At 38.5% G+C, this 12,987-nt stretch overlaps 1 protein-coding gene across 3 annotated transcripts in view; it reads left to right on the forward strand.

The window, feature by feature from the left end:
- The first annotated feature begins 595 nt into the window (after positions 1 to 595).
- The window catches only part of LOC128696690 (dipeptidyl peptidase 1), a 45,646-nt gene continuing 33,254 nt past the window's right edge, over positions 596 to 12,987 (forward strand). The window contains exons 1-5 of one of the 3 annotated variants that reach the window (XM_053788041.2): positions 596 to 754; positions 2,322 to 2,488; positions 6,365 to 6,519; positions 6,826 to 6,969; positions 9,967 to 10,103. In XM_053788041.2, the coding sequence (XP_053644016.2) occupies positions 2,332 to 2,488; positions 6,365 to 6,519; positions 6,826 to 6,969; positions 9,967 to 10,103 (593 nt within the window). In that variant the 5' untranslated portion in view covers positions 596 to 754; positions 2,322 to 2,331. Of the gene's footprint in view, positions 755 to 1,427; positions 1,550 to 2,321; positions 2,489 to 6,364; positions 6,520 to 6,825; positions 6,970 to 9,966; positions 10,104 to 12,987 lie in introns of those variants that run through there. The other 2 variants (XM_070094518.1, XM_070094517.1) reach the window with 2 other exon arrangements.

Genomic DNA, 12,987 nt, shown 5'->3' on the forward strand with positions numbered 1-12,987 from the left:
ACGGCTGGTAAACATTAGGGATGTGTTTCCACAAGCCACCTACTGTCCCTGTTCACCCATCAGTAAAATGGGTACCTGGGAGTTAGTCGACTGGTGTGGGTCGCATCCTGGGACAAAACTGACCTAAGTTGCCCGAAATGCTCTGCATAACAAGTGGCTTTCTATATAGTAGTATGTCATTGATGTCAGCTATGGTCTGTATATCTTGTACATATACTTGTAGTAAATAAAGATATTATTATTATTATTATTATTATTATTATTATTATTATTATTATTATTATTATTATTATTATTATTATTATTATTATTATCATCATTATTATTAATGCTACTGATGTAAGCTAGGCCTGTATATGTTGTACATGTAAAAATAAAGATTTATTATTATTACATTTTGTATACTGTACAAAGAAAGTTTGTTGGAAGACTACACGCCTTCCTGACATCCTTACACGCCTCCCTGACACCCTTACAAGCCTCCCTGACACCCTTACACGCCTTCCTGACACCCTTACACGCCTCCCTGACACCCTTACACGCCTTCCTGACATCCTTACACGCCTCCCTGACACCCTTACACGCCTCCCTGACACCCTTACACGCCTCCCTGACACCCTTACACGCCTTCCTGACACCCTTACAACGAAAGTCACACCATTGTGACGCCGTCACACCACTGGTGGGCTCAGTGTTGAGTCAGCCAGGCAGGGGAGCGGGTGTACTTTCTGCTTTTCTTTGTGCAAAGACACCGGTAAGAAACAATTGTGCTGGTAATTTCTTGATTTTTGTCTTTCTTAAAACTCTAACCCCAATGGAAATAAATAACTTTGACTTTGTTTTTGTGGGGGTTACACTATGTATGATAATTGTACTTATGCGTACCTGTACCTAAATAAACTTGAAAAAATGGCTCGAAAAGTGGTATGGTAATACCAACAAGATGTGGGAAAAAACACTTATGTACAGCTCAGGACATATATTAGAAGAAACGTTTCGCCACTCGTGGCTTCTTAAGAAACCACGAGTGGCGAAACGTTTCCTCAAATAAATGTCCTGAACTGTACATGTCTTTCCACTAAATAAACTTGCCAACCTTCGTCTTCCTCTTCCAGTATTATCCTTGAATAATAGGAAAAATAATACCTGTCATTTTATTATTTTTATTATCATTATTATTATTATTATTATTATTATTATTATTATTATTATTATTATTATTATTATTATTAAAAAGCACTAAACCTACTAGGGTCATACAGCACTGCAGGGCAGGAACTTATGCAGGATCAAAGGATAAGCAAGGTTTGAGATATTAATTTAGCTGCACTTGTTTTCCCTTTAGGAAAAAAAAATAAGCCGACTACTTTATTCGGATTAGCTGTATGGCCCATACGGGTTAAGTACTTTTTTAAGGTTATTCAGTGTCCCGTAGCTCGGTTGGCAGAGCACTCAGCTCACACTGAATGTCGGGCGTTCGATCCCCGATACGGGTGCAAATGTGAGGCATCTTTACGTAAACCTGTTGTTCCTGTTCACCTAGCATTAAGTAGGTACCTGGGTGTTAGTTGACTGGTGTGGGTGGCATCCTGGGGTGGCGGTTTGGGGCTGGGGCTTCCCAGTGAGCTGAGGTGGGATGACTACTCTCAGCCTGTACAACGATTCTTGCAAAAAAATAAGGCATGAACACTGGTGTGTTAATAACCCAGTATGTCCCAGGCAGTTAGTTTAACAACTTTGTTAAACCAGGAAAAATATCTGCTAACACCTATTTACTGCTAGTTGACCAAGGGCACTAAGTTTATTTAGGTACAGGTGGACATAAGTACAGTCATCATAGAATGAATCCAGAGACTATTTCACATGGAATAATGGCTCTGAATTGAAAGATGTCTGTAGTTAGTAAGTTTATTCATGTATAGACAAATACAGTTACATGGATTATCATACATTATCATATCATATCAGCATATGTGTAAAGAACCTATGATTACCCAAAAAAGAGCCTTGATATGTTTCACCCACTTTAAGCACTTTGACTAAACCCCATTGGGTGAAATATTGTATCACATAAATAAAGTAGGGGGTTCTTTGTGTATATACTGTACAGTTCCATTCAGTTTGCTGTATGCCTTTCTAATAACAGAATATTGTAACTAAAAACAGTATACTTACAGACTATTGTTATTACACAAGTATCTAAAGTTCTCTTAACATTTACAGTATTATGGTACTGTTACAATATTAGATTCTGTAGATTCTATAATAAAAAGAATTACTTATTTCTTTGGTCTTCTCATAGAAGTGCTGTTTACCAACAGAGCTCAGAAAATGGATGTGTGGATATGGGCTGTGCTGGTGGTGATGTTAGTGACTGGGACCCAGGCAGATACTCCTGCTAACTGTACTTTTGATGATATCCGAGGAGACTGGACAATCTACGAGACTGAACGCACTGGGGATGATAATATCGTCTGCGATGAGATGGGTAAGTAAACCTTGCTTCAAATTCAGATTCTTTATTTCAGCATGATAGTGTTTGTGCAGAGATGGGTGACATTTTGGTGCACATTCAGAAAGCCTTTAGCATGCAGAGCATTTTGGGCAAACTTAAGCCTATCTTAAGACTAAAAAGGAAATAATTGTAGTTGATTCATGTGTACTCGCCTATTTGTGGTTGCAGGGGTCGAGTCTTAGCTCCTGTATGTATATGGTCTCGAGTGGTTTTAACAATAAACACTTTTACTGAGTTTAATTGTTTTAAGGATTACAGGTTGGCATATGATTACAGATAATGATGATTCTTGCATATTAGTACTAGATTTAGGAATTACAATGAAAACTTTTATTGAGTTTAAATGTTTCAAGGATGACAGTTTGACTTTAGATTATAGGTAATGAGGTAATATAATGTGTTTTGAGAACATTCAATATATTTAATGGTTGTGAGGATTAGTCGCATTATGTTAAAAGATTTTGGCAAAAAAAATTGTTCAGGGAGGTACTAACGTAAGCTTGTTTTAACATTTCTCACTTTTAATAAGATTATTTTTCCTTTCCAACTCACAAACATTAAAGATAACAGGCAAATCATACTTAACGCTTTTACTTTGTGGGTTTTTAATTGGTTTCTATAATCTACAATTTGTCTGAACATTTCTGTGGGGAAAGTATATTAGAAGCATATCCTTGATGCAATGCTTGATTTATGACACTTTTTTAAGATGTTTCATCCCCTTGGGACTATCTGTTCTCATGAAACTCTGGTTGACAAAACAGCTCAGTAAATTGCCATAAATCACATATTGTCTTATTAATTAACATACCAGTTGGTATATTCTAACAGTGATATATATGACTTTCCTGGTAGTATTCCAAGGCATACCACCAAGGGTGATGAAAGAAAGACAGGTGCAGAGCAAGATTCTTTTGTAGGAATGTTTAGCTCTATGTAGAGCCAAAATAAATGCTTGCTCTGCACCTATCTCTTTTCTTAACCACCACCCTCTGGAGCCATGTGTGTTGTGGCCATTGAATGAAAACTGAAATTGAAGCACACATCAACACTTGGGTTGTCACTATTCAACCTGAGCAGTTTGTTATACTCCTTGTACTCAAATGCATCCATGTATCAACATATGACCCAAATTGCAAGCCATTGTCTGTCATTCATAAATACTTTTAACTCCATGAGGGAGAAATTGTGGCTAGCTTTTATAATAATAATAATAATAATAATAATAATAATAATAATACCTTTATTTGCTACAAGTACATGTACATGGTATACAGGCCAAGCTGACATCAATGACATACTACTATATAGAAAGCCCCTTGTTATGCTGAGCATTTCGGGCAATTTAGGTCAGTTTTGTCCCAAGATGCGACCCACACCAGTCGACTAGCACCCGGGTACCCATTTTAAACTGATGGGTGAACAGGGACAGCAGGTGTCTTATGGAAACATGTCCCTAATGTTTTCTAGCCATACTGGAGGAGATTCGAACTCCGGACCTCGGTGTGTGTTTTGTCAGAAGCCAGACACATGTATGGTAGAAATGTAGATAATGGAATCAGTTTGCCTTTTGTGGATTCCCTTTCACTTTGGTCTTCATATGCATGATAGACTGGAGAGGAGAGAGTAGATTATCATCCATCTTTGGGCCATCCATAAGCAGTTTGAGAGCTCTGGTGGCCTGGTGGCTAACGCTCTCGCTTCACACGGCGGGGGCCTGGGTTCGATTCCCAGCCAGAGTAGAAACATTGGGCGTGTTTCTTTCCACCTGTTGTCTGTTCCACATCAGTAAAATGGGTACCTGGGTGTCAGGTGACTGGTGTGGGTCGCATCCTGGGACACTGACCTAATTTGCCCGACATGCTGAGCATAACAAGGGGTTTTCTATATACAGTAGTAGTATGTCATTGTTGTCAGCTAGGCCTGTATACCATGTACATGTACTTGTAGTAAATAAAGATATTATTTATATTATTATTATTATTATTATTATTATTAATATAATAGTACAAAACAAACAGTGGCTTGAAACAGTGGTAGATTGACACCTGTTCATCTGTCACCATCCTGTCATGCAAGAAAGAGCACATTCAACAATGCTTGAACATAACTGCTGTCTGGCTTCAGCTAGGCTACAGGTGCTGTACCTCTGGGAGTTTGCACCACCAGCTGATTTTTTTTTTTTAATACCATTGAACTTATAGGTAAAGAACTGTTATCTTGCCTCAACTAATTTAAAGTCCCTAACACGCTCCTGGGATCTAACTAATAGTAGTCGACCAACATCCATTTACCTACTTATTGCCAGTGTTTTCACTTAACCCCACTTTGAACATGAGCCTTTCAGTTGAGTTAGAGGCACTACCTGAGCCACATTAGTTTCCCAGTTCCATAAATTTTTCACCATTCCATGGCTAAGTATTTTACATTTTATTTGTTTCTCATTAGTGTTTGATCTGTATTTAAATATCTTTAATTTCAATATTTAACATAGGTAAATCACAGATAATAAAAAGATTGCAAATACAGTGGACCCCCGGTATTCGATGGCATCGGTATCCGATAAATCCGATATTCGATGCATTTTAACGCAAAAATTTTGCCTCGGTATCCGATCGAAAACCCGGTATTCAATGAGATTCGTATGAGACATGTCCACATGTGGCCTGAACTGCCCCGTGTGTGCCAGTGTTTACAAGCCAGGCAGTGTGCGCGCATCTAAGGATACATTCGGTACATTCTATATTATCACTGTTTTTGGCGCTTATTTCTGAAAAATAAGTCACCATGGGCCCCAAGAAAGCTTCTAGTGCCAACCCTGTGGTAAAAAGGGTGAGAATTAGTATGGAAATTAAGAAAGATTTTGAAGGGTTTGTGGCTAACCCTGAGAAGCCTATGCCAGTTGTGGAATCCATTGTGCCTACTTCAAAAATTAAGGAAATGTGTGCAAAGTGGGTTGAACTGCAAACCTTTATGGATGAAAATCACCCTAACACAGCTATTGCAAGCCATGCTGGTGACTATTACAATGACAATGTTGTGGCCCATTTTAGACAATTCTTAAAGGAACGGGAGGTACAAAGCTCTTTGGACAGATTCGTTGTGCGACAGAGGTCCAGTGACTCTCAAGCTGGTCCTAGTGGCATTAAAAGAAGGGAAGTAACCCCGGAAAAGGACTTGCTACCTCAAGTCCTAATGGAAGGGGATTCCCCTTCTAAACAAGTCCTAATGGAAGGGGATTCCCCTTCTAAACAGTAACAACTTCGACACTCTCCCCTCCTCCCATCCCATCAATCATCACCAGATCTTCATTAAAGGTAAGTGTCAGTTATTCTATTGTTATTATTCTATTGTTATTTTTGTTATTGTTATTATTCTATTGCATTAAACTTAATATTTCACGTGCTAAAAAAATTTTTTTCATACTTTTGGGTGTCTTGCACGGATTAATTTGATTTCCATTATTTCTTATGGGGAAAATTGATTCGCTTTTCGATATTTTCGGCATTCGATGAGCTCTCAGGAATGAATTAATATCGAATACCAGGGGTCCACTGTAGTAGTTATAAAGTCATTTTGATCTAAATAGGTACAGGCATTTTGTTTCCAAAGTATAGTAATAATAGTTAAGGTCTTTGCACATATTTTTAACCAAAATTAAATACTGTACAACTGTTGTGGCTATTCTGAACTACTGTATATGTCTTGCAAGATTGGATGCCTACTGCATCCTTCAAGTGGAATCTTTTTGCCTTCCAAGTGTTTCTAAATTAATCAATATCTGTGTACTACAGTATATATATCCTGTTCCACCTATTGTACCACCATTCTTGTATCCATATCTTGCAGGTCCCATAGTACATAAGAAGACAATCAGCCTCATGTACCCCAATGTAGCAGTGGATGAGTTTGGTAATGAAGGCACCTGGACCATGGTCTACAACCAGGGCTTTGAGATCAAAGTCTCTGGCAGGTCATACTATGCCTTCTCCTTGTATGAAAAGGTTAGATGGAAATTATAATATGCAGTATTGTAAAGTAGGGTACCTAAGTACATATTGCAAATAAAACAGGCCACAATATTTCCTCACTTATTTAATATTCTGTCCCTCTTTATTTCCCACTTTCTTACTCTACCTCTTTGGCCATCTTCCATACAACCTCCCTCTCCATTCCTTCCTTTTATTCCTCCTTACCTTTTCTTTGCCTTGCTTTCCCCTTTCTTCTCTCCCTTTTTCTTCCTCCTTCCATCTTTCCCTTTCCTTTTCTTCATACACAAACAGTTGTTTAAACATTCAACATTGTTTCAGAGCGGGAAAACAGTGATATCTCTCTGCGACAAGACAATGGTTGGCTGGTCCAGAGACATCACAGTCAGAAATTGGGCCTGTTATCGGGCACAGAAAAAGACCCTAGTTACCCCGAAAAACCACACACTCAGCTACATGCTTCAGGTTAGTGCTCTCATGAAGTGAATTGACATTATTAATAGGTATACTAGCAGCTCCATCAGTTCCATCATGAGAAGGTTCTGGCAGAAAAAAGTACTAGTAGTTCGCACTATTATTCTAAATCTTCCTATATAAAGCAGATAATTTTTTTTTAAATAATTATTATGGTTATGGGGACCACACAAGAGGAATAGGGTATGCCATCGACCACTATTGGGCTAGTGCCTCCTAAGCTGCCACCATAGATGAGCTGCATTACTGTATTTTAAAAGGCTTGCTCATACTGAATTATCCAGACTGATATTAAGCTGTGAATGCTTGTTTGATTATTATGCATAGAGGAATACACTACCACAAAGAGCTTCTACTTGGTCATAATGTAGTGGTTAGCTTTTCACAAAACTTAAAGTAATTGTTGTTTATCCTTCACAAATGATTAGTCGTGAGGTCACGATTGCTTTGTAGATGCGTTAAGAGCACTACTATTAATATTAAAAATGGTTAAATGTTAGTTAGCATTTCATCAAACATTTGAACCTTATTTTGAAGTTTGTACAATGTATAGTATATAATAAGTCTCATTGGACGTGTCAGCAGATGGGTCTATGAAAGATGAGGTGAATCATAGAATTGATGAGGGGAAAAGGGTGAGTGGTGCACTTAGGTCTGTGGAGACAAAGAACTTTGTCATTGGAGGCAAAGAGGGGAATGTATGAGAGTATAGTTTTACCAACGCTCTTATATGGGTGTGAAGCATGGGTGATGAATGTTGCAGCGAGAAGGCTGGAGGCAGTGGAGATGTCATGTCTGAGGGCAATGTGTGGTGTGAATATAATGCAGAGAATTCATAGTTTGGAAGTTAGGAGGAGGTGCGGGATTACCAAAACTGTTGTCCAGAGGGCTGAGGAAGGGTTGTTGAGGTGGTTCGGACATGTAGAGAGAATGGAGCGAAACAGAGTGACTTCAAGAGTGTATCAGTCTGTAGTGGAAGGAAGGCGGGGTAGGGGTCGGCCTAGGAAAGGTTGGAGGGAGGGGGTAAAGGAGGTTTTGTGTGCGAGGGGCTTGGACTTCCAGCAGGCATGCATGAGTGTGTTTGATAGGAGTGAATGGAGACAAATGGTTTTTAATACTTGACATGCTGTTGGAGTGTGAGCAAAGTAACATTTATGAAGGGATTCAGGGAAACCAGCAGTCCGGACTTGATTCCTGGAGATGGGAAGTACAGTGCCTGCACTCTGAAGGAGGGGTGTTAATGTTGCAGTTTAAAAACTGTAGTGTAAAGCACCCTTCTGGCAAGACAGTGATGGAGTGAATGATGGTGAAAGTTTTTCTTTTTCGGGCCACCCTGCCTTGGTGGGAATCGGCCAGTGTGATAATAAATAATAAAAAAAAATAAGTCTCATTGTTGCATTTGTGATTGTTAATAACCAGTTTATACAGAAGTCACCTTAGATTTTTTTTTAGCAATATATATATATGTATATATGTATATATATGTATATATATGTATATATATGTATATATATATATATATAATATATACACATTATATATATATATATACATATATATACATATATACATATATACATATATATACATATATATACATATATATACATATATATACATATATATACATATATATACATATATATATATACATATACATATATATACATATATATATATACATATACATATATATACATATATATATATACATATATATATATATATATATATATATACATATATATATATATATATATATATACATATACATATACATATATATATATATATATATATATATATATATATATATATATATATATATATATATATATATATATATATATATATATATATATATATCACAGTATTCGTCAAAAGCCTTCTTTGGGGCAAAATAATCAGCGTGGTAAAAAGAAAACAATCTCATTGCTCAATCTAAATTTTTCTGCAAGATTTTAGTATTTTCTTTATTCTTCTTTGCAAAGGGTTTCTTGTATCCAAAAACTATATTGTAATTTCTTCTCTCAATGAAAGGGCTCTAGATCAAAGGAATTGGGCCTATTCTCTCCCTCCTTGGATTGAACGCAATTACCTCCCATTCCCTCAGGCACTATATGATGCCTAAGGCTTTAGCACTTTTCCTCTCCCTTGAATAATAATTCATGATAAGTCTGTTTATTTTTTTTTTTTTTTTTTTTTTTTTTTTTTTTAAAAAAACCGGCTGTATCCCACCAAGGCAGGGTGGCCCAAAAAGAAAAACGAAAGTTTCTCTTTTTAAATTTAGTAATTTATACGGGAGAAGGGGTTACTAGCCCCTTGCTCCTGGCATTTTAGTCGCCTCTTACAACACGCATGGCTTACGGAGGAAGAATTCTGTTCCACTTCCCCATGGAGATAAGAGGAAATAAACAACAACAAGAACTAGAAAGAAAATAGAAGAAAACCCAGAGGGATGTGTATATATACATACATATATATGCTTGTACATGTATGTGTAGTGTGACCTAAGTTTAAGTAGAAGTAGCAAGACATACCTGAAATCTTGCATGTTTATGAGACAGAAAAAAAGGACACCAGCAATCCTACCATCATGTAAAACAATTACAGGCTTTCGTTTTACACTCACTTGGCAGGACGGTAGTACCTCCCTGGGCGGTTGCTGTCTACCAACCTACTACCTAGAAGTCTGTTTATATAATTGAAAAATATTTTGGGGAGTATGCACAATTAACCAAAGAGAGAAAAGAGCTTTCTTTTACATGAGTGACAAGCAGTTGTAATGGTCTAGGAAAGGTGGTGGTGGGGCAAACCTTTATATAATAGTAGTGTAAATTTAGTTCCTTTGTATATTAGTGTACATTTAGTTAAGTCCAATAGTTAGTGATGCATCATACCAGTTGGTTGCTCGGAAATAGCCAGGACCCAGGCACTGGAAATCAGTCTCTAGAAAATTAAATACACTCTTCATTTTGTTTTTGGCAGGAGGATGGATTGTATAAGTACAATAAAGCCTTTATCCAGAGTATTAATGCCAAGCAAAGTAAATGGTGGGCTGGTGTTTATCCAGAATACGAGCTGATGACTATGATGGATCTCCTGAGGAGAGCTGGTGGCAGAGCGTATGTATAGTTTTCCAGTGTTCAGTTATTTTTAGTTCTGTGTAGGACAACAGGATTGATGTGGACACTCAAATAGATAAGAGTAAGCTAAAGTAAAATATGTTTTCTTAAGTGCATAAGTTAAATAACAACATTAGACATAAGAACAAAAGATGCATATCATTACCCTAGTAGGCACAGTGACCTGAAGGAAATATTTCCTCAGTAGTAGTCTAGAAGGGCACAGATTTTGTAGCTCATCGTTGACTCTTCTAACTACAACCTTCCCATTGCACATTGAGAGTATATGCACTTTACTGTCCAAGTTTTCAAAATGCTGTCCAGCTTGTTTTCCAGACTTCATACCTATTACCTTGTTTACACTCCAGTAGTATGTTAAATTCTATAGATGATCCATCTTTCTTATGATCTAACACATGTACTCACATTTGTGTTAAAAGTCCAAACCTTTACCAGTCTTCACATCATCTTTCATGCCTTCCAGCTCTTCCTCGTATGTGATCTACACTTTCCACCTCTTCCTCGGATGCTGCTTACAACTCCCATCCACCCAAAATATTTTCCTCATAGGGACTCTTAAGGGAGAGTTTGAGCAAGCATTTGTGAGCACGTTAAATCAAAGTGAGTAGGGACAAGTGTGAGTAGTGTAACAAATGAAGGAATCTGGAGTAACAGGTTAGTGAGACCCTAGTTATGGAAGTGGGAATGTGAGCAGGGTAGCATCAGTGGAGTTTACCTGGAGAGGGTTTTGGGGGTCAATGCCCCTGTGGCCCAGTCTGAGACCAGGGCTCATGGTAGATCAGGGTCTGATCAACCACGCTGTTACTGTTGGCCGCACTCAAGCTGATGTACGAACCACGGGCCGGTTGGTCAGGTACTGACTTTAGGTGCCTGTCCAGTGCCTTCTTGAAGACAGCCAGGGGTCTATTGGTAATACCCACTATGTATGTTGGGAGGCAATTGAACAATCTTGGGCCCCGGACACTTGTTGTGTTGTCTCGGTGTACTCGTGGCGCCTCTGCTTTTCATCAGGGGAATGTTGCATCTCCTGCTGAGTCTTTTGCTTTCATAGGGAGTGATTTTTGTGTGCAGGTTTGGTATCAATCTCTCCAGGACCTTCCAAGTGTATATTATCATGTATCTCTCTCACCTGCGTTCGAGGGAATACAATTAAGGACCTTCAACTGTTCCCAGTAGTTTAGGTGCCTTATCGTACTTGTGTGTGCCGTGAGAGTTCTTTGTACACTCTCCAGGTCTGCAATGTCACCAGCCTTGAAGGGGGGCCATTATTGCACAGCCGTATTCCAGCCTAGAGAGCACAAGCGATTTGAAGAGAATCATCATGGGCTTGGCGTCCCTAGTTTTGAGGGTCCTCATTATCCATCCTATTATTTTCCTAGCTGATGAGGTAGATACATTGTTGTGGTCTTTGAAGGTGAGATCCTCTGACATTATCACTCCCAGGTCCTTCACATTACTTTTCTGCTCTATTGTATGGTTAGAATTTGTCGTATACCCTGACACATTTTTAATTTCTTCAAGTTTCCCATATCTGAGTAGTTGAAATTTCTCCTCGTTGAACTTCATATTGTTTTGAGTGGCACATTCGAAAATTTGGTTGATATCTGCTTGGAGTCTCTCAGTGTCTTCGATGGAGGTCACTGCCATGGTAATCCGGGTGTCATCTGCAGAGGAAGACACGGAGCTATGGCTTACATCTCTCTGTCAGGAATGAGGATGAGGACTAGAATGGGAGCAAGTACTGTGCCTTGTGGAACAGAGCTTTTTACCGTGGCTGCCTGGGACTTTACTTTGTTTACTATTACTCTTTGTGTTCTGTTTGTCAGGAAGTTGTAGATCCATCTACCAACTTTTCCCATTATTCCTTTATTATGCATTTTGTGCACTATTACACCATGGTCACACTTATCAGAAGCTTTTGCAAAGTCTGTGTATACTACATCTGTATTTTGTTTATCCTCTACATCATCCAGGACCTTGTCATAGTGGTTCAGTAGCTGGGACAGGCAGGAGTGACCTGCTTTAAACCTGTGTTGCCCTGGGTTGTGGAATTGATGAGTATCTAGGTGGTTGGCTATCTTGCTTCTTAGAACCCTCTCAAAGATTTTTATGATATGGGATGTTAGTGCTATCGGTCTGTAGTTCTTTGCAATTGCTTTACTGCCACCTTTGTGGAGTGGGGCTATGTCTGTTGTTTTTAGTGTGTGTGGGATGACCCCTGTGTCCATGCTCCCTCTCTATAAAATGCTGAAGGCACGTGATAAGGGCTACTTGCAATTCTTCACGAACATGGAGTTCCACGAGTCTGGGCCTGGGGTAGAGTGCATGGGCATGTCATTAATTGCCTCTTCAAAGTCTTGTGGAGTCAGAATAATATCCGAGATTTTAAGGATGACCAAATTTTGGGTTTCGTTCATAAAGAATTCATTTGGATTGTCGACCCTTAGTCTGGGCAGTGGCTTGCTGAACACTGCATCATATTGGGACTTTAGTATCTCACTCATTTCTTGGCTATCATCTGTGTATGTCCCATCCCGCCTAAGCAGGGGCCCAATACTGGATGTTGTTTTTTCCTTAGATTTGGCATAAGAGAAGAAGTATTTTGGGTTTTTTCAATTTCCTTTATGGCTTAGTTCTTCCTGTGATTCTGGTCTCCTATAAGATTCCTTCAGCTTAAGTTCGATATTTGCAATTTCATTGGCTAGTGCCTCCCTTCGTATTTCAGATATATTGGCCCCACTCAGCAGCTCTGTGACTCTCTTTCAAGTTTATATCTTCTCTTTCTTTTTCTTAATGGAATGTGTCTTGAGCAGATCTCAAAAACCACAGAATTCATTTTTTCAAGGCAAATGTCCAGATCCGT

The sequence above is a fragment of the Cherax quadricarinatus genome, chromosome 46 (assembly GCF_038502225.1).
Source record: "Cherax quadricarinatus isolate ZL_2023a chromosome 46, ASM3850222v1, whole genome shotgun sequence".
NCBI classification, from domain to species: Eukaryota; Metazoa; Arthropoda; class Malacostraca; order Decapoda; family Parastacidae; genus Cherax; species Cherax quadricarinatus.